This window comes from Leptidea sinapis, chromosome Z (assembly GCF_905404315.1).
Source record: "Leptidea sinapis chromosome Z, ilLepSina1.1, whole genome shotgun sequence".
In the NCBI taxonomy this organism is placed as follows: domain Eukaryota; kingdom Metazoa; phylum Arthropoda; class Insecta; order Lepidoptera; family Pieridae; genus Leptidea; species Leptidea sinapis.
In genome coordinates this window covers 15,561,130-15,588,983 of record NC_066312.1, presented here as the reverse complement: position 1 = coordinate 15,588,983, position 27,854 = coordinate 15,561,130, and the positions used below count along the sequence as shown (strand labels likewise).

General features: G+C 35.4%; 1 protein-coding gene across 1 annotated transcript; it reads right to left on the bottom strand.

Moving 5' to 3' along the window:
• Positions 1 to 1,066: 1,066 nt before the first annotated feature.
• LOC126978787 (inositol polyphosphate-4-phosphatase type I A-like) lies at positions 1,067 to 27,854 on the bottom strand. The gene is made up of 19 exons (XM_050827857.1): positions 27,557 to 27,854; positions 27,324 to 27,479; positions 27,027 to 27,218; positions 26,785 to 26,936; positions 26,265 to 26,426; positions 25,610 to 25,965; positions 24,288 to 24,478; positions 22,444 to 22,600; positions 21,572 to 21,753; positions 21,063 to 21,175; positions 18,855 to 19,298; positions 17,164 to 17,326; positions 16,716 to 16,900; positions 15,626 to 15,834; positions 14,425 to 14,521; positions 13,069 to 13,255; positions 12,327 to 12,449; positions 11,890 to 12,025; positions 1,067 to 7,022 (listed from the first exon to the last, which is right to left on the bottom strand). The coding sequence occupies exons 1-19, from the start codon at positions 27,672 to 27,674 to the stop codon at positions 6,890 to 6,892; spliced, it is 3,456 nt and encodes a 1,151-aa protein (XP_050683814.1). The 5' UTR covers positions 27,675 to 27,854; the 3' UTR covers positions 1,067 to 6,889.

Below are 27,854 nucleotides of genomic sequence, written 5' to 3'. Positions count from 1 at the left end.
TAATCTAGTCCCAGGCTGTCCGATCACTTAGATATTCAGCAGTGGAGTAATAGGATTTACGAGAGCCATTTTTTTATAAAACATTTAAATTTATTTATAGATAATGCCTGAACAGTGGCTGACTTTTACCCTTAAAGCTATAATGTATCTTATGAAGCCTACTAGAATTAGTTACAAGCAATCCCTTATTTCTAGTGTTATAATATGGTAGAAGTGAAACTTCAACGGACAAAGTTTAAAGCCAAATACTTCAAAGTTCCCGTTCAGTTTAAAAAAATATTTTCAAGAAAATCATTAATAAATTGTTGTTTAGAATATTACATAACAGTCATCATGTAGACTTTAATATTAAATTAGACACTGTATAGGCATCATACATAGACTTCATATAAAAACCTTACGCTTTTTACTTTTCTATATACCCTAGACACCCAAATTTACAATAGCATTCTATTTTCAAATTTTATGGTCACATAACGAACTGTATATTTTGTGAGTTAATATTTGTTTTTATCGTACCATTTGTAATTTATGATGTCTGAACTGACAACAGAGCAAAGTGTTCTGGACTTTTATATTATAGTATCACTAGCTGACACAGCAAACGTTGTATTGCCGATATTAAAATCGCGATACAAAACTAACTGTTGATCGTAGATGGGTGAAAATGTGAAGTTGTATGTATTTTTTTAATTGCTGATTCATAATCAAACAAATTTAAAAAAAAATACAAAAAAATTAAAAAAATAAATTGGCGTGGACCACCCTTACCATTTAGGGAGATGAAAAATAGATGTTGTACGATTCTCAGACCTACCCAATATGCACTCAAAATTTCATGAGAATCGGTCAAGCAGTTTCGAAGGAGGTTAACTACAAACACCGCGACATGAGAATTTTATATATTAGATTATTCTAAGGTTCTGAAGCTAATTCCGTGAAATAACGTCACATTCGTAATCTTCTATTGCTCTTTGTTAATATAAATATGAATTTGTGTGGCACTTCATTATAAAATTATACTAACGGGTAGGTGATATATGTAGATTTAAATAAAAAATACATATTGGATAATATTCATATATTTAACATTTCTACAAGTTTGGAGATGATACTTATAAGAGAATGACCATCATAAATGAATACCACTGTATCTGGCTTATCATTTCTTTTATCGTTATCAACAAATTCAAATATACTAAGGAATGATAAGATAAGTGTCAATAAACATGTACTACCATGGGAAATACGGTGCCAGACAATATAAACAATAGGTATTCAATTTAATGTGATGGCTATTACAACTATTACAATAAAATCATTTTGCAGAGATATGACGATTTCCCACGCCTTTAAGGTGACGTAACAGAAGAACAAAATTAGCCTAAATTGAAGATGGGCTTAAGGCATTTAATTCTTTCTCCTTTTATTTAAAAACATCACCCTTACAAACCTCAACGTGGCAATTTTAGGATCACATAACTGAACACAGAATATGAAATAATAAAAGACTTATTTCGTGCTATGGAAGACTTAATTGTTAACACTACTAAACATACACCTCATATAACTCGCACAAAATAAAACAACATTTAATTACTTTTGCTTTTGAATATACATCGAAAAATATTATGAGAAGTGGAAACATGTTTTGGCACAATACAGGTAAAGCTGGATTAATTGAAACGTAAATCTATGATAAGGGTGTTGATTACAAATATAAATAGAATTACTTTTCCTTTGTTACGCTATCACGAACTGTCATAATTCCCTACATGACATTACTCAAATCGTACGATCCTTGCAAGCATAATGAAAAAAGTATCTAGATAGAATAGAATAAATTACCTACCTTTATTAAGTGCTCAACTAAAACTGCGGCTTCAGTAGTTATAAAAAAGAAAACTATTTTCAATGGCTAATTTGTTATTAAAAATATTTTGTCGTCTTTTCAACGTATTTGCAAGTATTCTACTTCTAATAAAATCTACTATAGTGCTGTTAGACTATAGTGGGGCGTTGCAATTATCTTACTGTATAAGGTCTATTATATGACAAACATTTATATATTATTAACTATAAAAGACAAAATTATGTTCGCCAAGTTAAGATTAATTTTTTTACTACAAAAACTCTGATTGATAATTGTGATAATTACGCGACAACCGAATTCGTGACGTTTCATAATGCCGAGTTCCACCTTCGTACGACATGCCACAAATTAGGATATCATCCCCACCATCTGGATGTGTGGCGTTCCTCCACAGTGTGGTTTTCAAGGAACTTTCTTCCACTTACAATCAAGCTGCGGCTTGAGCTTCCTTGTGCGCTGTTTCAAAGGACACCTTTGAAAACAAAGCGCGTATACTTTTATTAAAGGCCGGAAAAGCTCCTGAGATTCTCAGGTGTTGCAGGAGAATATGGGCGGCGCAGATCACTTAACACGAGGTGACCAGTACCCTTTTGTCCTCCTTTTCCATATCAAAAAAAATAATAATATTCATCAACTCTCAGCGAACAACTACACAAATAAACAAATACGAAATTATAATATTTTCTTCGTTTTAAGTACCTCTAATAAAATGGATGCAGCTATATAAGGTGCGTAAGTGACGTGTTATATTATGCTACTATATTGTGTTTTATCATCATATGAACCAGCATATGATACCTACATTACACTATCTTGATACAGAGCAATTAAATACGAATTCTATACTTATGTCACTCATTCGATGCCCGAGTGGCTTATGATGTATTAAATGCACTCTCAATATGACTTTATGGAAGTCAGTTCTACGTTAATGATGAATGAATGTAAGAGCAGTCACATATTATATTCGTGATTTATATCGGGAACAACGAGCAGTGTAACATTAGAACACATTTTTTTTTAATTTCCGACTTAACAACTTATTTATATAATAAATGCTTCATTTGATTATTAATATATGTTAAGTAATTTCTGTCTCAAACAGTAAAACTCGACATTTCAATAAAGGAGAAAACAGCTTCTTGAATTTTATACGTAATAAAACAACACAAAAAATTATTGCGATCAGTTCAAACTAAATATAACATTTTAACTTATAAATATAATCTTAAACATCGGTATGCAAAAATAACGGGCCACTGAGAATAACCAATACTCGTATTATTTAGTTTAATGAAAACCGTGGATAATATTGATCGTCTAACTTTAAGCAAACCAGAATCAGACCCAAATCATATCGGAATGTACCGTACGCACATCGTGTGCGATATATTAGCAATCAAAGCAAGAAATCTCACAGCTGATATAAGATAACAACTACTAAATTTCATCGAGATTTCATAACGTCAAAATGAACATTTAGAAAATAATCGTCAATTAGTCATTGGACACCCTCACCGCTGATTATTGCAGCTAAAAGACAATGTCTGATTGTATAGGACCAGATTTTTATAAAACATGCACGATGATACGAGTAAACGAATGCGAACTGCGAGACTGAAGCAGAAACAGGAGTTCCGTAGGAGAAACATCACCGACATTGCCCAAATGAATGCGAAACTGTGGGACACCGGGTGGGGCAGTAAAGTCTTTGAATGGCAACCACGTACCGGAAGACGCTGTGTTGGTAGGCCCCCACAAGATGGACGATCTGGTCAGGATCGCCGGAATATGTTAAATGAGAGCAGCGCAAGACCGATACTCGAGATCTTGGGAGAGGCGTTTGTCCAGCAGTAGACGTCTTCCGGCTGACGATGATTTTCGATGATAGATAAAAATGTTACATCAGCTTTATGGTGGCAATTTTTATATATAAGCAGTTTTAATGGACTTAGAATAAGTACAAGCTATCACAGTTACAATCGACCCACAATATTTCATCTCGGTGCCATCATTTAAAAAAATAAAGCTTTCATGAACTTATCCACTAAAGCATAATATCGAAAATTACAATAAAAAATACCAGACATTAACAGTAATCACAACAGAACGCTAAATAACGTAACATAATTAAAAATTGTACTTATAATTAACATATAACACATATTATGTAAGTATAATATTTAATAAGAATATTTTTAAGTAGAAAGAGACTGGCTAATGAAATCTGGCCCTAAGAAACGGCGGCAAATCAAAAAAATATGCTACTGAATACTAATAACACTGGCTATAGACTGAATACACGAAGTTGATACTGCCAATTTTGAAAACAGCAAAATACTCCAAAAAATATATTTCGAATTTCGATGTTCCGTTTTTCAAAGGCGGTATTTTGTAATAATTATAATGCCTATGATTTAAATTTGAGTTGTTATATTAGTAATTCTGAACCATTCGGCATAATGAAAATCGGTGATTTGAAATTCGCTTTTTTTCTGGGTAATAATAAAGGTATAAAGTGATTGCATATGTGTAAAGACGATGACTGATAAAGGATGGACATAATTTAATTCTAAATGAATAAAATTCTTTTAAATATGCGTGAAATAGCATTATTATGAACCAAAATAAAACTGTTGTAAGGTAAAAAGAAAATAATACGTACTCGAACAAAGTCTCAAAACAAAATGGTCATAATAAACAATCGCGACATATTAATTGTTCGTAACGTTGCATTAGACATCTCTAATGTCTCTAGAATCTATGTCATAAGTTTGTCAATAATTACAGTAATTAGTTTCGTTAGCCAGACTCTATTCAATATGTTAATGTTTTTATAAATTATAAAAGAACGTTTGACTTCAAACAGTTTTTATTGCAATCTGGCAGTGCCGAAAAATAACCCCAAAATCTCATAACATCAAACTTCTGCTTGTGTTTTGTTGATAACTCCTAACATTTTCCACTATCGTTGGCGTTAGAAAATTTTCTACACGAGTGGGACAAGCCTCTTCATTAATATTTTGTATATCTGAAGTTTCCAAATTCCCATAATTAAGAACTAAACGTATTTGAACTTTTACCAACAATATGGACACGAAAGAAGTATAAAACGTCAAATTTCAAATACACAAGTCCTGCTCACTCAAACATTGATGTGTTGCATATAATTTGGCTTTATGAATAATCACTGATTGTCTTTTATTAAAAAGAACATGTTTATTTAAAAAAAAAAACACCAAAAGCAAATCAAAAAATTAAGTCATTATAACGCCTCTTTGACAACAGCGTGGATACTAATTTATAAATCAAAACATTATAGAGAAAGGCACGACACTAATACAGAGAGAATAATTTACGTCATGAAATTATATTATATATATTTAAAAAAATTATAATAAAAAACAAATGGACGTAAAATGAAAAAAAAACACAATTATAATTAACTTACAAAAACCACAACAATAATAAGTACATAGAAATGTAACATTTAAATTTAAATTATTTTTAAATGGCATGTCATTTTGACTAATCTTACCTACTAACTGTATAGACATATAAAAAATTACAATTTCACATAGGTATTCGGAAATGATTTACTAAGTACGTCAAATAAAGTAATAGAATACAAATACATAAACAATTATTTAATATTATGTACTATGGTCACGTAGTCCCCAATGCACCAAATGTTATAATGAGTAACAGAAAGTATATAATATTACTTATAGTCAGTTGCTATATTTTTTTACTGTGTAGACTTAGGGCTCGTTTTGAGAGGCCCGTGGTTTGAAGGAACACCCGGCGATGGTTCGACAAAAATGATTGATGACCCATATTGTTGATAATTCTTTAAAAATCATTAATAGAGTTAGGTTTATATTAACACGAAAAAGATTGTAGTACAATTGGTGGACTGTCATGAGTGTAACAAAATGATAAGACACTTATGAAATGTATGTTTAAGCGAATTTTGACCTTATTGTTTATTTTGACTGCAGGAAAATCACATTAAGGTGGGCCATGATTCAATTTTGTCGATAGTACTACGTACTACAGAAGATGTTTCACCTTGATTGGTTGTAACATGTGTTGTAGCCAGGTGTAGTCTACGCTCTTAGTCTTTGCTAAGCGTTTGTAATAATAACACACATTTAGAATGCTAGGGTTTGTTCAAAACAAGTGAAAGCTAAGGAGTGACCTTACACCAATGAGGCTGCGATCTATAGAGCGTACTTAGAATTTGCTCAGACTTCACTTATTTATATAATAATAATAATAATAATATAGCATAATCTTTGATTTTATTTTTTTATTATTTGACAGCTGAAATTATGCTGAGCTTAAGTAAGCCAGACCAATGCAAAGGTCAAGTTCACGTTTTATTACACTCAGCCAAGTTTTAGGAGTAGTGCCATGTTGGCTCCTCACGGACAAACCGAATTGGGCCGACACGCCCGGAGATATACCACTCTCCCACTTGAACCCGCGTGAAATAGCGGCTATGCCGCTGTGTTTCGTCTGATGAGTGGGGAATCCGGAGGCCTACACCTCCCCCTCCCAAATACAAATGGCAGAACGGACTAAAAAAGACTACTCCAGGACGGTACCAGGCTATGTAGCCCTGGAGAAAGTGTCCTGGGCATCCACAATTAGGGCCTGTACCTAATAGTGGTTGCCCAGACTGCTCCGCGTATACTGGAGGGGGCAAATCTGTGCTACTGCATTCATTCATGCTTTTTCATTGAAATTCATGTTATTCAATTATAAGTCGATACCAAAACTCTTGTAATAATTTATAGAAAATTATTATTTTTAAACTGTCTCTCATCTCTTTCACAGATGACAGCTGGACAAATGATAGCTATATGTGATAGCCATTTTGTGTAATTCGTGAACCGCTGCTCAGGCCGAATTAGCCCAAAGTACGATCGCTAGATTTGTAACAAGTATACATATATTTAATAGTTTTTTTTTTATTTAGATTCTCTATGTTTACAACATTTGGACTTATTTTCAAGTCTGTGATGAACCGTAAGTCCCTGCAGGGGGTTGATACTTCTCTGGCAAGGCCTTTACTTGTTTTTTTGTAAAAGCGTATTTCTTCACACCAATATTCTTGTATGTATTCTCTCTTCGGCAACCTTCACTGTAAAAATACGCATTTTGTAAATATACACTTACTAGCCGTTCCCGCCCGCTCCGCTGGGCGAATTTTAAAAGCTGACCCGACGTTGTTCTGTAGATAATTAGTTTACGAGTCCATCGCGGACTAACAACGTGACACGTAATTTATATATATATATGTGTGTGTGTCTGTAATCTAATATAAAGCCATCGGAAATTAATAATCTTATTTAATAAGTTAATAACGAAACAAAATTGTATTTCTGCATGATCATACCCTTCAACTACCGCTCCTTGTTTGTAGAGAGAAGGCGGTGCGGGTTGAGGGTCGTATCGCATCAAGCAGTCATATAGTGTATACTTGTAAAATAACTAATTTATTTGAAATAATAAGGATTAATATTGTATTTGTGTGAACAACTTTTACATACCTTTACACATACATTATTTTGTTATATCTCAAAGGGTTTAGACAGCGTTTTCGTTGAAAGACCTGACGACTTATTTTTTTCCGACACCTCCAACACATATCGTATTTGTATACAATAAATTAACGAATTCTATGTTAAAACCTTCCTCAAGAACCACGCTATCCATTGGTGAAAACAACATCATGGTAAAAAGCTACTATTTTTACCATGTGGTTCAACACACACACACTCACAAACACCTTTGCCCTGTGCTTCGCCGGGGCGTAAAAAGAATAAGGTAGTCTCTCAGACCAAAGGGTGTCGTAAGAGGCGACTACTGGCTTATTGAAAGTGGGAGAGTCACGTTCGTTCAAGGTTTGTTTCCCTTCAGATGATCCTAGTGCCTGCGCCGTTGCAGTATCCGATGTGATACTGCAGGGCATGGATATTTTTATACCAAGCTCTGTAGTCCCGATCGGTGGCAGATCACAGCCCTGGTTCGATGCGTCAGTTAAAGCAGCATCTGATTGCAAAAAACAGGCGTATCGAACTTGGGTTGCGGCGCTGGGCACAAAGGATCCGAATTGCAAAGTTCTTAAGAGGAAATATAACCGTGCCTCCAGATTTTTTAAGCGACAAATCACCCGTGCGAAGTCAAAGCACGTCGTCAAAATCGGCGAGCAGCTTTCCAGTTACCCGACCGGAGCACGCAAGTTCTGGTCGTTGTCGAAAGCTGCTCTTGGTAACTTCAACCAGCCGTCCATGCCGCCGTTGCACATGAGGAATGACACCCTGGCCCATACGGCAAAAGAGAAAGCCGATCACCTGTGCGCTCTTTTCGCCTCCAACTCGACTCTTGACGACAACGGAAAAACACCGCCGACCATCCCGCGGTGTCAGAGCTCTATGCCTGAAGTACAGTTCAGACAGAAAACTTTTAGGCGAGCTCTGTTTTCGTTGGACGTCAGGAAGTCGAGCGGGCCGGATGGCATTTCTCCAATCGTGCTTAGAACGTGTGCCCCTGAGTTGACGCCGGTGCTAACGCGTTTATTCCGGCACTCTTATTCCAAAGGCGTAGTCTCTGACTCATGGAAGTCAGCCCTTGTCCATCCGATCCAAAAAAAAGGAGAGAGTTCGGATCCGGCAAACTACAGGCCTATTGCTATTACCTCCCTGCTCTTCTCAAAACTTCTATCATTTGGGCTTCCCGAGAGCTTATGCAAGTGGACCTCCAGCTGCCTCACTTGGCGTAGCATACAAGCCGTTGTCGACGGTTTTTGCTCGAATCCCAAGCCCGTGAACGCTGGAGTGCCCCAAGGCTGTGTGCTATCTCCCACGCTGTTTCTTCTGCATATCAATGATATGTTGGACACCTCTAACATACATTGCTATGCAGATGACAGCACTGGTGATGCCGTATACATGGGCCATACAAGTCTCTCTCGGGAAAACGTCGACCAGTGCCGGGAGAAACTTGTGTCTTCTATCGAGTCCTCTCTCGAAAAGGTCGCGGAATGGGGTAAATTGAACATTGTCCAATTCAACCCCCAGAAGACTCAAGTTTGCGCGTTTACCACTAAAAAATCCCCATTTGCCGTATCACCGCTCTTCGACAACACTTCCCTAAAAGCCTCGCCTAGTTTCGGAATACTGGGTCTAGAAATCTCGAGGGATTGCCAATTCCGTGGCCATATGGAGGGCAAAGCCAAATTGGCTTCGAAGAAGGGCGTCATAAATAGAGCACGGCAATACTTCAAGCCGGCCCACATTCTAGCGCTCTACAAAGCGCAGGTCCGGCCACACATGGAGTATTGCTGTCATCTCTGGTCTGGCGCACCCCAGTATGAGCTCCATCATTTGACCGCGTGCAACGCAAAGCAGCTCGAATTGTCGGGCCCAGTGCTCTGTGAACGGCTAGATCACTTGGCGTTGCGTAGAGACGTCGCTTCATTGGGGGTGTTCAACCTGATTTCTGCCGCCGAATTCCACCTTCGCACGACACGCCACTAGTGAGGATATCAGCCCCACCATCTGGATGTGTGGCGTGGCCCGTACGCTCGTTTGTCCTCCTATTCCATAAAAAAAATACCACACACACACACACACACACACACACACACACACACACACACACACACACACACACACACACACACACACACACACACACACACACACAGACGTACGGACACCATCACGGCAACAGTTAGGGAAGCTTCCTTTTTTTTATGGAATAGGAGGACAAACGAGCGTACGGGTCGCCTGTTGTTAAGTGATCACCGACACCCACATTCTCTTGCAACACCAGAGGAATCACAAGAGCGTTGCCGGCCTTTAAGGAAGGTGGTGCGCTATTTTTGAAGGTATCGTATATGTCGATGAAGGTATCGTCCCGGAAACACCGCACAAGGAAGCTATTTCCACAGCTTTGTAGTGGAAGTGGAACGTGGAAGAAAGCTCCTTGAAAACCGCACTGTGGAGGACCGCCACACATCCAGATGGTGGGGATGATATCCTAATTTGTGGCGTGTTATGCGAAGGTGGAATTCGGCAACAGGAATCAGGTTCAACGGCTCTTCGGAACACTCCCCGTGATAAACGCGGTAGAAGACACACAATGAAGCGACGTCTCTACGCAACGCCAAGTGATCCAGCCGTTCACAGAGCACTGGGTCCCCGACAATTCGAGCTGCTCTGCGTTGCACGCGGTCAAATGGATCGAGCTGACACTGGGGTGCGCCAGACCAGAGATGACAGCAATACTCCATGTGTGGCCGGACCTGCGCTTTGTAGAGCGCTAGAATATGGGCCGGCTTGAAGTATTGCCGTGCTCTATTGATGACGCCCAGCTTCGTCGAAGCCAATTTGGCTTTGCCCTCCAGATGGCCACGGAATTGGCAATCGCTCGAGGTTTCGAGACCCAGTATTCCGATACTAGGCGAGACTTTAAGGAGAGTGTTATCGAAGAGCGGTGATACGACAAATGGGGTTTTTTTAGTGGTAAACGCGCCAACTTGAGTCTTCTGGGGGTTAAATTGGACAAGGTTCAATTTACCCCATTCCGCGACCTTCTCGAGAGAGGACTCGATAGAAGACACAAGTTTCTCCCGGCACTGGTCGACGTTTTCCCGAGAGAGACCTGCATGGCCCGTGTATACGGCATCACCAGTGCTGTCGTCTGCATAGCAATGTATGTTGGAGGTGTCCAACATATCATTGATATGCAGAAGAAACAGCGTGGGAGATAGCACACAGCCTTGGGGCACTCCAGCGTTCACGGGCTTGGGATTCGAGCAAAAACCGTCGACAACGGCTTGTATGCTACGCCAAGTGAGGCAGCTGGAGGTCCACTTGCATAAGCTCTCGGGAAGCCCAAATGATAGAAGTTTTGAGAAGAGCGCCTTGTGACATACACTATCAAAGGCTTTCGCTATATCCAGGCTAACTGCCAGGCCTTCCCCCTTGCTTTCAATAGCCGCCGCCCATGTATGTGATAGGTATACCAGAAGATCACCTGCCGACCGACCATGGCGAAAGCCGTATTGTCGGTCGTTGATCAACTGGTGTCCCTCTAGGTATAGCAGAAGTTGGCGGCTAATTATGCTCTCCATGATTTTGGAGAGCAGGGAGGTTATATACATATTCCTAGGACCTAAACGTAGATTTCTAATGAAAACTCGATTTTCAATAAACGGGGTGCAACCAGTAACTTCCCGAATTTTCGAAAATTTTCCATTTTCTTAGCGGGGAGTTATAAAAAGACGGTAATTTATAAGCGTGAGTTGTCAAAAAGAACAAACGGTTTGACAGACTATAATACATTCTAGGTTTAATATATGTATCTATTGCGTACTATCCGCAATTAGAAGAGGGGTGTGCTAAATAGTAGTCAGGTCGATAATTGAAGGAACATATGGGAAAGCATTAAATTGTTTATATCAGAGTCGTGTTAAACGGAGGTTGGTAATATCTGACCCACTAGAAAATACGCGTTATTGTACATACAAATAACGCGCGAGTTGAATACAGAATTCAAGAATAATAGTGCTGTGACCTAATTATAAAAGATGCCCATCATCATGAGTGTGTCGATAAATTTAAACTATTCTTTCATTTTACCTTTATTCAACACACATTTCTAGAACTTTTTTCGCCATTTCACGAGCTTGGCGATGAATAAAAACTCGTTTTTTTTGGAACGGTATCTGATGGACTCGGATATGTCATTAGTAAAATCAAAAAAATATATAACACGGGATCGCAGCTTCGGTATTTATCGCGATAATAAGGTAGGCGTACGATAAGTCCAGCATAGCACTAAACTGCATAGGCGCGAGGTGAAGCGTGCAGACAGCGGGGGATATGCTACCGCTCTTTACCTCTGGCCCCGACTGCATTAAACTCACGCGCTATCTGTATGTGTGAAGTAAAATAAAAGGAATATTTAACATAGTTGCATAAATATTAACACCAAATTACCTTCTCATAATGTTCAATGCTTTAGTCATTTCATGTTCGGCTAAATGATACTCTGACGAAAGAATACTACACTGTTCCAGTGTTACCGACATCCCTGTTCTATCTTTGGCACTTTTGCAGGATGTGAAACGAATACCTGAAATATGATGATATTCTTTTGTATGTCTGTAATTTGCTCAAAGCATTGTAAACCAGCGCATTTTCGTGTACCAAACATTATATCTTAAATACTGGTTCAAAGAGCCATGGTAAATTACTTGGATACTATAGTACTACATAATATATTTTATGCCTCAAGGCGACGAGTTGGTTACGCTCTTTCGATGGGCAGAGGTTTTCACGTCATCTGGTGTAGTACAACCATAAAATGGTTTATAAATTTCTCTGAACATACGTTTTTAGTATTTTCGTTAATGTAAGGATAAAAGTTTACTTACCATTCATCAGTCTTGTTGCTAACGCAGCAAGATGCAAAACGTCCACATTTTTTGGCACTTTCTTGTGTACTGCTATCTTTAAATTCTCCATGACTTCTTCGAGAGGTTTCACCCTTGATGACGCTGTATGGATAAACAAAATGAGTTTCGAGTTTGAAAGAAATGTGTTTCAAGAAATTATACTCTACGTAAGACTAAATTTTAAAGCAAACATTTCACCGTGATAGTCTCAAGTCAATATGACATGGACTGCTTAAAAAAAGCGTAGGAAATAATTCATATTTTTGTAATAAACAGGCATCTAATTAAACATCCGTTTGCTTGCTTACAGTGTGCAGTAACGTGGCCGAACAACTGGCAAAAATCTGCAGCAGTACGAAAGAAAAAGAAAGGAGTAGAAAAAAGAGATGAACTGTCACTCACAATGGCCCAAACAAGAGGCAAAATGCGTTAATATCCCAGTCAACTAACACCTCTGATATTGCAAAAGAGCATGATCAGTACTGATCAGAAAGGAGACAGCTAAATTGCATAACATGTCGATTATTTGCTGTCGTTTTCATCGGAATTGAAATTGTTTAAAGATAAAAGTTTACAGTATGTTTTAGGAATAAAAGTTATTTTTAGACGGCCTATGCTCAACAGCTTTATACACCCACAGACAAACACGAAACAAAACTCCACTCCATAAGCACTCAAATACGTATAATTTATGAAAGGGTCGCCAAAAAAAGTCACTTACCTCTAGTAGCAGCCATATAATTAGCTGGAAAAATTTTGTTGTATTTGTGATAATACTTGTTTAGTCTATCGAGATTATCGTTGTTCGAATGATACTGCGGCGTCGTCTCACCCAGAGCTTCAGCAAGCGATGCTTTACAATTTATACCAATGTTAAAGAATACGGCAGTTACTGTGAAACTGAGGTGCTGAAATGAGTAATGAAATATTGTGTATTTTTAAGTTAGGCAACCACAAGCATAACGCAGTCTCGTGCCAGAGTTTGGCGAGTCAACATCTCCTGAGGATGCCTCGTGTAGAGGCGAAACACGAGTCGAATTGACAAATCTTAGCGGAATTTACACTCATGAAAACTTACAACATTTGGATAATTATGGATTTATGCAAAATAAAGCCTAATTCAACAGATTATATGTTAGCTGTTGCGCAGTTAACTCAATAATATTGCGAATCAAATATCATTTGAATGAATATCATTTACGTAATTAAATTACAGTTATGAATAACAAAATCATTACCCCTACTCCCTACCACCGCTTCAGCAAAGAATTTCTTATTGAAAAGAGTGGGAGGTAGGATCTTATTGCAACCAGTGGGAGGCTCCTTTGCACCGGATGCCGGCTAGATGTTGGGTGCCACAACAGGGCCTATTCCTGCCGTGAAGCAGTAATGTGTAAACATAACTGTGTTTCGGTCTGAAGAGCGCGGTAGCTAGTGAAATTACTGGGCAGATAAGTCTTAATATCTAATGTCTCAAGGTGACGAGCGCAGTTGTAGTGCCGCTCAGAATTTTTGGTTTTTGTTTTAAGGAGAGGGAGAGGGTTATTCGAATATTATTATTACTTCCTTAGATCATTTACACGTCTAGGTAGACTATGAGAGCTGTGAAAACGTCGAAAAAAATTCGCTTCATCTAAAAATTCGACAATTCTACCTATGGTTCTAGTCCTAACTAACGTAACTGTGGAGTCGGAGTGGTCATGTCGCCCTGTAATATCTGCAAAGTTTAATTTCAACTGGGCCAACAATTCTCTTGTTTTAAATGAACAAATAACATATCTTTCGACCAAAGTGCCGCTAACAATTTTTGGGGTTTTTCAAGAATCCTGAGCGGCACTGCATTTTAATGGGCAGGGCAGGGCAATCAATTACCATCAGCTGAACGTCCTGCTCGTCTGGTCCCTTATTTTCATTTAAAAGAAAACCCTTCAACTCAACTGTATCACGTGCCAATTGTTTATGTTCGAAGCAGCAGTTAAGTTTGGCGAGAACTTTACTTATTACACCGCAGTACTGTAACCTACCTAATGTAACCTGTAATCTACCTTATGAAATTAATTATTTAATATAAACTCACTTCAGTTTTTGAGAACCTTGTGTACAGACTTTCAGAAACAGGTATATTGACTGTTAAACAACCTCTTGTTCCATTCAATTGAGGCATAGACATGCTGCTGTAAAAAAATAGTACGACACATATTGATAATAATCAATCTTAAATTACAAAAATACACAGCTTTAAAACGGCTCACACATGATCTTATTAAAAAAGTCAATTAAAATATAACTTCACAAATTAAATTTGAAAAACGAAACTTTATGAACAATGCGGGTCTCGAACCCACGACCTCCGGCGTTCCGTGCCGGTGCTCTAACCAGAGCCAACCGTACGAGTGACGTATCGTTATAAAATCTTGTATGCTTTGTTCAACTCTCTCAACAAATTTTATTTGTGTATTAATCCTAGAAGTTAAGGTTAAAGTTAAAGTTAAGTTAACTTTAAAAATATTACAAATTGTTTACAATATTACTTTATCTAAATTTTTTTGTAAAATAAAGTTTCTAAAATTAAATGTCGAATTATCATTAGTTATTTGTGTACTTAAACACTGAGAAAATAAATTCATTCGATTGCTGTATTTCTACTTCAAATGGTCAATTAAAAGAGGCGGCAAAATACTCCCCACGCGCCCACTAACGTTTCACGGAAACACACGCTCACTCTGGGGTTAAAAAAAAAAACATTTATTGCGTGAATTAAAAAATAGCAATACACCAAAGCACAATTTTCCTCTTTCTTTAAAAAGCAAGAGAAAATTAAGTGACAAGGGATTTACAAACATTTTGTTGACTATTATATACCTAAATTTACAGCACATAATTAAATCTTCGCGCTTTGACTAGTAGTAAAAAAATATGTGTGTGTACCAGAGAACACATGTAAGAAGTGAAACTTGTTTATAACATCATCATCATTCTTCTACTATTTACAACTTGAGAGGCTTTTGAGAAATTCGGTAGATAAGAAAAAAAAAATTTTCCATCTTAAATCAAAACTATTTTATTATTATAGACATGCTTCAGTTTTTTTATTTAATCACTGTCTAACAAAAATATTATTCATTACATCACTCTACTGAACTTTGATAAAAAACAACATGGCGCGTAACCGAAAATCGTGACGACATTGCTATAAAATTTCTCTCATACATCGATAAAGAAGTTTCACTTCAAAAATAAATGAAAAGAGAATCATAATTATCATTGTTTAAATGTACCTGCTTGCTTTAGTTAAAGTAAACAAAACTGTTTGCAGATCTTCAATGGCAACCACCATATCGCCCCACATCGCCTTCTCGGTTGAATATAGACTCAACAAGCCCTCAAATCCACATAAAGGTCCTAGGTCAGATGACAACAGCTTGAATACAATATCGCTCGGCACCGAATTGAACCAACACAAAAGACCAGACGTCAATGTCGCCAACTATAAAAGAACACTTTACTTAAGTATATTTTATAGTTAGTTAATCAAGTATATTAAGGGATATGTTATAGAAATATAACATAAATTATTTTCTTATTGAAACGAGACTGGGAATGGAGCGAATGCCCTCAGGATGTTTAATTATAAATTTTATTGTACAATACTACATACATTGTAACTAATTTAAGGAAAAAGAAATAAGCCCGCCGAGTTTCTTGCGCCCGTTATTCTCAGGTCTGAGGCATACTATTTCGAATGGGTGGTAGGTTTTTTGATGTTCAATAAGAAATTTTTAATCCGATTTTGAATAAAAATATTTTAATTTGAAAAAAAAATTGAATTTATACAGGAACAATATAACTATATTATTATATTACAATATAATAATATGACTTGTAATATAATTATATCATGCGAGATTTCAGAGTGAAACTTTTTCTTTTAGACTCAAATTTAATACTTTTGATAGGTTGACTATCAATTGTGTTTTCATACGGTTTTCAAAGTAATGACGAATACATTGAAAATTAGAGTTTTTTAGTAAGAGATTCGTGGTGGAATGAAAGCAGAAGATACCCGGGGCATAAATTTATGGGTACCACAACGGCGTCTTTTTCTGCTGTGAAGCAGTAATGTGCGGGCTTTATTGTGATTTAGTCTGAAGGGCGCCGTAACTAGTGAAATTGATTTTAAGGTGACGAGCGCAATTCTAGTGCGGCTCAGAATTTTTGGGTTTTTCAAGAATCCTGACCGGCACTGCATTGTAATGGGCGGAGTGTATCAATCACCATCAACTGAACGTCCTGCTCGTTTGGCTTTCTTTTTATCATAAAAAAAAACCACAGAGGCGCCTAGCTGAAGTCATTATTATTTTTACTTACAGCTTGTGAAAAGCATGTATCCCTTCTTGTCTGTAGTGCCGCACGGTCTCGGGCCCACAAAGGCGACTCATATCGCAACCGTAACGAAGCATGTGAAATACGAGACCAATGTATCAATTGTTCTGCCTTTGTTTTAAACTCCTCACTCATACCACGCAACTCTTCTAATTGTTCTTCTAAATCGCCTGAAATTTTCCACCAATTAAAGTAATAATTATTGAGGAAAGTGAACATTTAAACAACAAATATTTTTTCGAAAACTTATTCAAATAATTAATTTACAATAATGTAATTTGCACAATAATTTTACATATGTTACTTATCATTCCAAATCAGTTCACGCTATAAAAAAAAATTGAATTTTTTGAAAAGTTTTTAATATTATAGTCATCAATCAAATCTACCTGTATCACTTAATTAATGGACTCAACAAAAAAATATAGCCAACCTTTACTACTGCAAAGAGTCTTATTAATACCATTGATAATATTATCTAAGCTATCTTCAATGCCTTTACTAACACTTTTGAGATAAGCCAAGTATTTCTCTCTCGTACTTGAATCAACTTGACCCATATCAGGCAAAGGTGACACATCGTTTTTTATATTTCCCTGCAAAGAACAAAACATATTCTTTTAATGCTGTAGAGCATATTCGTTTAATGCTGTAGAGATTTCTTGTTTGATATAAATCTAAACATTAGGATTCTGCTAAAATTAACCACTAACGGCCTTACAAATAAACTTGGTATAAAGTTATACCTGACAATAAGCCAAGAATGTGCAAAATATTGACTATAAAACTGACTACACTGTCAATACAATGATAATTCTGAAATTTTCCGAATCCTTATCATAAAGCTTTAGAACTTTATAACTACTAGTAGAATAACGTTATAACTAATAATTAGAATGTCACATTTATGTAAACTTTAAACAAAGTTAAACATACGTGATTTTTATACAAATGCTAGTTTTTAGTAAAAGTGCGTCAGAATTACAAAGTTCAATAAAAAAAACGATATTTCTTTTCAAACGCCATTAATGTTATTTTAATAGCAATATTTTTAAACAAGTAAGGTGCAGCAGATTTCGCATTCGACAGTAATAAGATCGATAAAATCACGTTACTAATGAAACTGCAAAACTTCAATAATAATTTAAGTGTATGGGATGGTAAAAAAGATCGCATTGCGTTAAATTCTGTCAAATTTTCTATAGTTTTCGAATGCAGGGTTAAATGTCAAAGTATTTTTAGAGACTAGCTATTGCCCGCGACGTAGTTCGCGTAGATGCTATAAGCAGCAAAAATATTATGTCTGCATCTTTATATTATCAGTATTCATGCAAAATTTGCATTAAATGTCTTCTGTAGCTTTTACGTTTTGTCCGCACATATTATATACAGTAAAACCAACGAAACTTTTTGAATTCGGTATTGATTATACATATACACAGCAATATTCAATAAACATTTTTTACTTTATTACGATTTCATTACTGCCGTATTATAATTAACGCCGCCGCAACGCCCTTGCGAGTGAAATTTTGTAACATTATTCTTAGCTGATCTCTACACGAAAGGATTATTCGTGTCGTGTCGTGAGCCTTATGGTTCCAGAGATATCGTGATGAGTACATAGGTGGACATCTCTTATCATGTTATATAAATGAAATATTGCAAAACTTCAATAATGGTTACAGTGTATGTGATGGTATAAAAGATCGCATTGCATTAAATATAAGATTTCCACAGTTTTCGAATGCAGAATTAAATGTCAAAGCATTATTGGTGACTAAAAGCCAGCAAAGCACAAAAAATGTATGAGATTTACACAGTAAAAAAGAGCATCTCCAACACAATTATAAATATGTCTTCCCAACTTAGTTAGTTTAATAACTAAGTACAGCGTACTAATACTACTGACAAATAATAAATAGATTTGATGATCGTACATTTTCCTATTTTAAATATTTAAAGATGACCTTCAAATGTAATAAGTAGATACTTGAACTATATTTCATAACGTTTAAAAAATATGACGAAAGATTGAAAACTCAACTAGGGAAAATCAAAATTACAATTAAAAATGTTATTCGCCATATAGTATTATGAAGTATCAAACCGTCAAACAATTACCTTTTTCTTATCAGCACCAGTAAAACTTTCCATTAGGCATCTATATGAAACATGCTCTGAAGTTGTTGAACTCTTGGAATCGTGCCTCAAGCTTCCATGTCGCGGCCGATTCGAATCGAACGATAAGCAAGATATATCACTGAACTTCGACTTAACGGGTGATCGCACAGATCGAAATGAATGATTCAATTTATTACGTTCTTCACTGTTAAAATAATCATTATGAAAATGCAAATCAGATGTCTCGATTAGATTTTTAATGTCCTGTGCTTTTGAGAACTTATTTTGTGACACATTTGGTACACTTGATGACAACGAGGTGCACTCCACTGTTGGAGATGTCTCTTTAGAACTAGAGCTAGATGATGCTTCATATGTGTCGTAGTCCAAGTTTGTATCAAACATGCTCACTTGATCTGTTAGTTGCATTATCGTCGGCAATGTCTGAAAAGAATAATTTATTAACAGCATATTGGATTACCATTATACCAGTCGCGCATGTCAACGGATTGATTTTATTTAACCGGCCAGATTTGAATCAAATGTGAAAAGAAAACCAACAGCTTTTAAAACTTAAATGATACATAAGATAATTACAGAAGGCCAATTATAGTTTGCACAATTAGTATACTAGAGCAAAAAAATGAAACTGAAAAGTGAGCGTATACAATTCAATTCAATTACTTTGTTTTAAAAGGTTAAGTGCGCTGTAGCTAGTTAATTACTTTGTCTCAAATGTGGTGTCGCTCAGAATTTTGGGTTCAATCAGAAACCCTGAGCGGCACGGAACTAAACGGTAAAAACAGAGATTCTTTTTTCAATTTTCCAACATGGAGGTAGAAGCTACAAGCTAGTATTGTTATATGTTTTAGCATACAAGATTCTTGTACATTTTAGATAACGAAAACTTAAAATACTTTCTTTGTATTATTTATCTTTGCAAGGCTCAGTTTGGAATAATTCCTGGAAGTTAGGCGTGTTTACATTTGACCACTCCATATCGTTTCCACGAAGCTCTGCGAACGACGGTAGTGGCCATGCATGCATTGTCTACCGCAGTAATTTTCATTGCGAGCGCTGCTGGAGCATTTGCTTAACGCCATTTGCGATATTGAGTGGTATTGCTTAATTGCGTTAATAAGTCGTGACTACAGCTAGGTATTAATTTAATTACGGACATTGTGTTTGCCGTATCAGGTCCGGTTACCACCAAAGCAGAGAGGAGAGTTGAGAGTTAGTTGATAACCAATCAGATTTCGTTATTTCCACATCTCCTCTCCGCCTAGGTTCGGTGGAAATGTATTAAGCGGAGAGGAGAGGAGATCTCTAATTTTTCTTTAATATTGTGCCGCGAGATTTGAGTGTCTGTAGTCGGGCGGCCGGGCGGCGCAGCGCCCGCGCTCTATCTCCCTCTTCCCCGCACATTTCTCGCCGCGTCTCGCACACGCGAGAGCGATTATTTCATTATTTAATCGATTGACTGATCTTGAATGCAATAGGCGTTCCTTCCTTTATTTTAACTCAAAAAAAGGATGAGGCTCCAAAAATAAAAAAAAACTCTTGCATACATAATATAGTCGGAGATAAATTAAATTATTTTTTTCACTTACAGTGTTTGTTGTTATTGATGTCGGTTTTTATTTTATTTTTTATATAATTTTTTCAGTAAAGCTTTCATCTCCAAACTCTTGTAATAATGTCGCATATTTGCCATGACTGTGACGTGACATCTTATATGGTTTCTTAACCAGAATCTGTTTCCGTCGATAGTTTAAATATTGAAGAAGTAATTGTGTTTCTTCAACCTCTTATTCCTCTTCCTCGAGCAAGTTAATATATAACTTTTGTAACAATATGACGTCTTCCTTTCTTAGGTATCAGTTGAGTAGGATCTCACAGCTCACATCTCCTCTCCGCTTTGGTGGAAATAAACTGATCGCCTCGCGGCTAATCTCCTCTCGTCTCGTCTCCTCCCCGCTTTGGTGAAAACGGAGCCTCACGGTAGTGTGGCGTAGCATTAGAGCATATATTGATGTGCGTTTTATTTTACGGATTTACTACACCTTATCACTTTACAAAACATCAAACAAATTTAACGGTTGCTATTATTACAGTTTATTCAATTAACTACATGAAATACAATAATATATATTATAATACGGAAACAGGGTAGAATAAATATTATTTATTTTAGCATTGCTATTATACCTGACATTCTTTTCCATCGACATTATTTCTAGGCCAACCTATGATTGCCAACGATTCTTCTATAACTCCAGGTTCCCAAAGAGAAAGCAAACTTTTAGTTTTTTTTTTAATAACTGAAATTAAAAATTATCTTTAATTAATTGGTCACTTTGCTGCGTAATCACTACGGCCGCGTAAGCAGAGTAAATAACATAGGTGGAACTTTCTCTAAACCACACAAAACATGTAATTTAAAATACACAAGAGTTTATACCTTGTCTATAAAAAGTGAGATGAAAATATAAAAGCGAATTGCTAATTAATTGCTGAATAAGCGAAAAATACTACTTAAGGGTTAAATATATTATATACATATATTATTAAATACAATTTAGTAAAACTTATTTTATTTGATAATTCAGAGCCAACGTAAACTAAATAGTCAAACGGTGAATATCTTAATATGCTTGTTCTTCAGTGCCTGAGTGTTTAATAATTAAATAATTTTTGAAAGATCTGTTTCATACTACCTTCACATATATGTTGTACTTCAATGCACTGCTTTGCTTGAATGAGGACTATAATCCGATCCAGGTCTAAAACGATTTCATCTCTTAACATTCTCAACGCGACAACATTGTCATATTCTGCTTGAATTCGATTTTCTGCCACTGAATTCAATGTATTCATATCCTTTACTTGTTGAACTAATCTGTGATATAAATTGATTTTTACTCTTAAGCATAATGTACAAAGTTAAAGATATTTTATTATGTTATTATTATATACATTAAAATATGTAGGTACTATGCATTAAGATAAAAATGAGGAAGAAGTAGGACTAAATATAATATATTTTCTTTTAAAAAATACCATTATTTTCCAACAAATATTATACATTTTATAATACCTATGGCTTCTTTTAACAGTTCATTGAAAAACTACACATTACATTTTCTATGATGTTTGTTTAGTTATAGTTAATTTTTATTGTATGTAAAAAGAGAAAAGCCTGTAGATTTATCATTATATTGAAATTTACATTGAATGTTATGGAATGATAGAAATAAGGGGATAATTCAGACAAATAAGGTGCACTATCAATATTTTTATATGTTTAGTATAATTAATTGCAATAATCAAAACAATGTCAAAGAAGTTATCATGCTAGCACCTAGTGTAATTTTTGGCATGGTCTAAAACTCCCATGCAATCTGAATGATGATAATGTAGAAGGCTTGATATGTGTAACGACTAAAATTGTTTAATTGATGTATAGCCTACTTCATAACTCTGACCATACAAACTTCGTAATCATTGTAGAAGTTACTTTAAAACTTAATCATGTACCATTATAAATAAAACATTCAAAACGTTTAAATTTCACAAGCTATGTACATACCTTATAAGACCACCAGTTCTCTCTGATTTATGTGAGTGAGCAGCAAATGCCCCAACAGTTATAATATCATGAAAGCCAGTTTTGTTAAGAGTATCATTATGCACCCACATTCTTTGTAAATGTAAATTAACTGGTGCAAATTCTAAACTGGAGTCATCTGTAAAGTAAAAATTTAATGTCAGAGAGCCACACATATAATAATTAATAATTACATTTATATAACTACTGTTATTTATTAGTTTGTTAATAATGTTATTTTATATAATTATCACTTTAGTTTAAAGAACATGTTAATGAGTAGTGGCTTAATGAACCATAGATTTCCACAGAGAGTGCCAACATTCAATTAAGATCATACAACAACTACTAATAATATCTTTATGCAAAAAAGGGTTCTTAAATACAACGAATGTTCATGTAAGCAGAGCAGTTTTCAAATTATATACACATATATATATATATATATATATATATATATGTGTGTGTGAATATAATTTATAATAAATGGCCAAAATAAGTATTTTGTGAACATACGAGGGTGGCACTGAAAATTTCGGGAATCAAGGAAGTGACACAACATTACTATTTAAAAATGTATTTATTGGTTTTCGAAGTATTCTCCGCGAAATTTGACACATTTTTCCATACGATGGAACCAATCATTGAAGCAACCATTCCATTCGGAAGTTGGGGTCTCCAAAATGGCCGTTTTGTAGGCGTCCACAGCTTCTTCAGGCGATGAAAATCTCTGACCACGCAATTTATTCTTTATTTTAGGGAAGGTGTAGAAATCATTCGGGCTTAGGTCGGGGCTGTACAGCGGATGGTCTAATAATTCTATGTTTTCTTGCTCTAAAAACTCTTTTGTTCTGTGCGCGGTGTGAGAACCCGCATTGTCGTGATGGAGGATGATGCGGCGGTTGCAGTTCTCTTTACAGAATTCAGAAACGACCTGTGGCAAACAAATGCTAGCATACCATTCTGCATTAACCGTTCTTTGTCCCTCAAGAGGAATAGTCGCAACATGGCCGGTTTTGGAGACAAACGTGGCCACCATTTTTTTTGCAACACTCCGTGAACGAACAATTTTTGTTGGCTTTAACTCTTTTTCGAACACCCAAACTCGTGACTGGTTTTTTGTTTCGGGTTCGTACGCATATATCCAGGATTTGTCACCTGTTACGATGTTGTATACAGCATTTGAGGATCCTACGTGGAATCTTTCGAGAGTTCTGACGCACCAAGTAACGCGAGCCGTTTATTGCTCTTCACAGAGCAAATGCGGTATCCATCGGGAAAACAACTTTTTTACACCTAATTGTTCATGCAAGATTATTTGGATTTGACTTATGCCAATGTCTAAAGTTGCCTGAATTTCGCGGTATGTCACATGTCGATCTTCCTCAATCAGCTTACGCACAGCATCAACGTTTTCTTTGGTGAATGCAGTTTTTGGACGACCTTGACGGGGATCATCACTGAGCTTGACACATCCACGTTGACATTCAGCAAACCAGCGATAAATTGTGGTTTTGGATGGGGCTTCATCACCAAATGCAGCAATCATCCGGTCAACACAATGTTTTTGTGTTAAACCACTTCCAAAGTCATAATAAATCATCACTCCAGAATTTTCTCAAGTCAATTCCATTTTGTCAATGACTAAACAAGTTTGAAAAGACCTTGTGACAAGACCGAGAATATTTTTTTAAATAAATAAATGGTATTCGATTTTTAAAACCAAGGAGTTTTCAATTAAAAATATTTTAATATGATAGGAACAGTGGAAATATTCCATTCCCGATACTTTTAGTGCAGGACTCGTACAATATTAAATACTTTACCTTTCTTGCAGCTAGCTTTAAAATAAGCATGCTCAGCTTGTTGTAAACATCTTTTTAAATGGGAATAGTGTTTCAGTAGTGACACATGGATTGTGGCAAGATCTAATTGCTTGTTTTGCCAGTGACCACTTATTGTCCCCACTGATAACAACTCATCTAGTAATTGTCGTTCCCTGTGTATGTAGACATCACTGAAACAATATGTTTTAAATACAATAAAGAAAAACATATTTCATGATGAGATATATAAGCATTATTTAACTCTTAAACCACAATTCCAATCAAATTGAACAAACAAAAATGTAGTGCTGCAGGTAACTACACAAAAATAGCAATGTAAATTTATACCTAGTCTTGCCATAAATACTGAAACAAAGAAAAAAAAATCTATTGCGAATAACATTTAATACTTTTACAATGTGTTAGTTTAATACATATATATAAAACAATTTATTATATAAAAAGCTTATTCAAAGTGGTCTCCATTGGTTGCAATACAGTCCTTTAAACGTTGAGGCCAGTTATCAATAGAAGCACACACTCTTCCCATGGGAAAATTCTACACTGCCAATTGAACAGATTGTTTTAGGGACTCCAAATTTTCATGGTATTTAAAGCAAGCCGTACTCTCTAAAACTGACCATAAATCATATCCAATCAATTCCGATTTTATCACCCTATTCTTTATAAAATACCAGTTAAGAAATGACCAGTATGTCTCTTATAGGCTGCAAGTCCTAACTCATCTTTTAAAATACGCACCATGGTTCTAAGTGCTATCTTCATCTACCTAAATAAAATCTTTTGGTTTGGGACAGGATTTCTTTGAATTTTTTCCCTTACTGCTTTGACCATCCTTTTCATACGAACACTACATGGACTGCCTTTTTCTGTCACACACAGAAAAGGTCTCATTGTACCTATTAATAGTATATAAAGTACACAAACATTTTACTAATATCAAGTATATGGAGAGTTTTAAATATTGCATTTGGCTCCATACCTACTTTGTGTAATGCAATTGCAGCAATTCGATTCACTTTACCACCCCACTCCATTTTAATATCCCAAAATATTGAACAGTGTATTGGCACCAAAAAAGAAAGAATAGCAATTCTTAGACCAAAATGATAATTGTAAGGTATAGTTCTGCTTCTTAATACAATAAATATCTGTTATACTTGGAAGCTTGTTGCCAGTACCTAAAAATTATATTTGAATGTGCACTTGCCCAGTGAGTGCCAGAAACAAGAGTGTCCCACAAAAAAATACTAATATTGTATATTAAAAATATCTAAAATAAGATTAAAATGAGTACTTACAGTAGGTGCAATGGTATTTGGTAGCACAATTTTGATTCAGCCATGATTTCGTGAACATTTATATCGCCACCCAACCCTGAATGAAATCTATATGTCACTTGGTGACTATTTACAAAATTTTGTTTTAGCAAGCTTCCATATGATGGAAACTTCAACTTAAGCCCCAATCTTGGTGGTAAAGATTGAGATCTTCTATGGCACTGCACTTTTTGAGGAATTTCCAAACAATTTTTATCATTTGTGTGACAAGGACTGTTTCCTGTACAAGCTGGCTCCAGACTCCAACCATTCATGGTAATAAATCCAACAGTTTTATCACCCCGAGTCTTAATGGCTACTCTGAGTTTTTGAGATTCCTGGAGAGTTCAGTTTTATAGATGTTTATATGTATATAGAATAAATTTATAGTTATAAAAAAAAAGTATCCTAGACAAGATATCTGTTCATAAATTTTGGCATATCACCATAATTGTTATTACTATTTTGGACTGAGAATTGAATAAAATATTAATAAAAATATGACTTTACTTTATAGCCAAAAATAACAAATATTATAACAGGCTTGTTTATAGCAAATTCCACTGATGATTGAGTGAGAAGAAATAAATTTCAATTTAACTGTTTTGTTTTTATTTCAATAAAATTAATTAAGTACCTGTAATGTACTAAACTGCAATGTTGTATATCCTATTGGTACCACAGTTTCTGATACACACTCCTTGACATCATAAACAACTATACGCACAATATTATTATTTGATAGACCATCATTTCCTCTAAATAATATGGTTTTTGAAAAACAGGGATTACTGCAGGACTGTAACATATTAAAATGTATATTAGAATATTGGTAATAAGGTGAGTAACTTTTTATTCAATTATTTATTTAATAGAAAGTCTAATAATTTTTGTTACTCTTTTGCTCATTCTAAAACTATGGAAATTTTATGCTAATATTAAGCACACATTTTAGTATGTTTTGATGAGTCTGATGACAGTGACATATGAGACATCTAACACAAATAATATTGACCTTTAGAATTATTTACCCTTGGATCTGTTGCTGGGTACAAAATCTATGATGAAAAATTTGGTAGCAAAAAGGAAATATTATTGTCTGGAACTTAATTTACAAGATAACCATTTCTTTCAACTATGATAAACATATTTCTTACTTGGATAACCTCTGTAGATCCATATTTTACACATAGCTCTTTGGAGAAACAAATATATATGACAACAAGTGGTGAAGGTGGTTTTCCATAGGCATCACATAACAAGTTATCACAAGACAAGGCTAATTCACACAAAGGAATTTCATTCATATCTGGAAACAACAATGTTGTTTAATAATAAAGTCGTAACCAAGCTTTTATACACTAGTAAGTACTAAAATAATATTGTAAAAATTAATTACCTATTGATATTGATTTTTGTGCTCTATAGCAAGTCACATCTACAACTGGCCTCATTCTATTTAATTTTTCTTTTAAATCAACTATTTGGGAGCTTATAAAATCATAAGGTGCCATCTGTAAAGCTTTTATCCAGAGAGTGCGTTCAGATTCATGAAAAGTTGCTAATCTATAGCAAACACCATTTTCCCATACTGAAATTATCATTAAGTCCCAAGTCAGTATGATGTTAATAGTGATTACCTATTTGAATTTTTATTATTAGGATACATTCATTAATAATAAATGACATTATATACCAATATGAAATGGCCAGTATCCATTTTCATCTTGATTATGTGTTTTGATGTTATGATTACCCAATATAATGACACCAACGGGCTCACACCACGGTTCCGCACCTTTTAAATAAAATAAAAGGTTGCCTCTTAAACGAAACCATCTCATTGCACACCCTAAAAATTTTAAACCAATAAATATTAAATATCAGAATACCATATTTTATGTTTACAAAACATTGTAGCACTGATACCTTCAGTCCTACGAAAAAACCCATCCAGCTTCTCTTTCATTACCATAACACCTTCTCGATCAAAGTTTTGCGATGTCTGTGAAGCCAATGAAATCAGTTCTTGTTTGTTGTATCTCATGATTGATTTCAATAATTAGAAATTGATAAAACTAGAAATACTTGCAATGACTCAGAAACAAGGGCATTTTAATATGTTTAATTTAATTCTAGCAATCAAATTAAAACTACAATGAACAATCATCAAAGTGTAATTTTTTATTTCACGGTTCACCAATGTAAATTATTGTAAATACTAAAT

Bases quoted from the DNA above. Each gene is read 5' to 3' on its own strand.
- LOC126978787 (XM_050827857.1), bottom strand. From the start codon at position 27,674: ATGAGATACAACAAACAAGAACTGATTTCATTGGCTTCACAGACATCG. The intron at 17,327-18,854 runs GTAATTGTTTGA...TGTTCTTTGCAG, and splicing joins CTGGTGCTGATAAGAAAAAG to GGAAATATAAAAAACGATGT. The intron at 16,901-17,163 runs GTTGGCTATATT...GGAAAATTTCAG, and splicing joins GACTCTTTGCAGTAGTAAAG to GCGATTTAGAAGAACAATTA.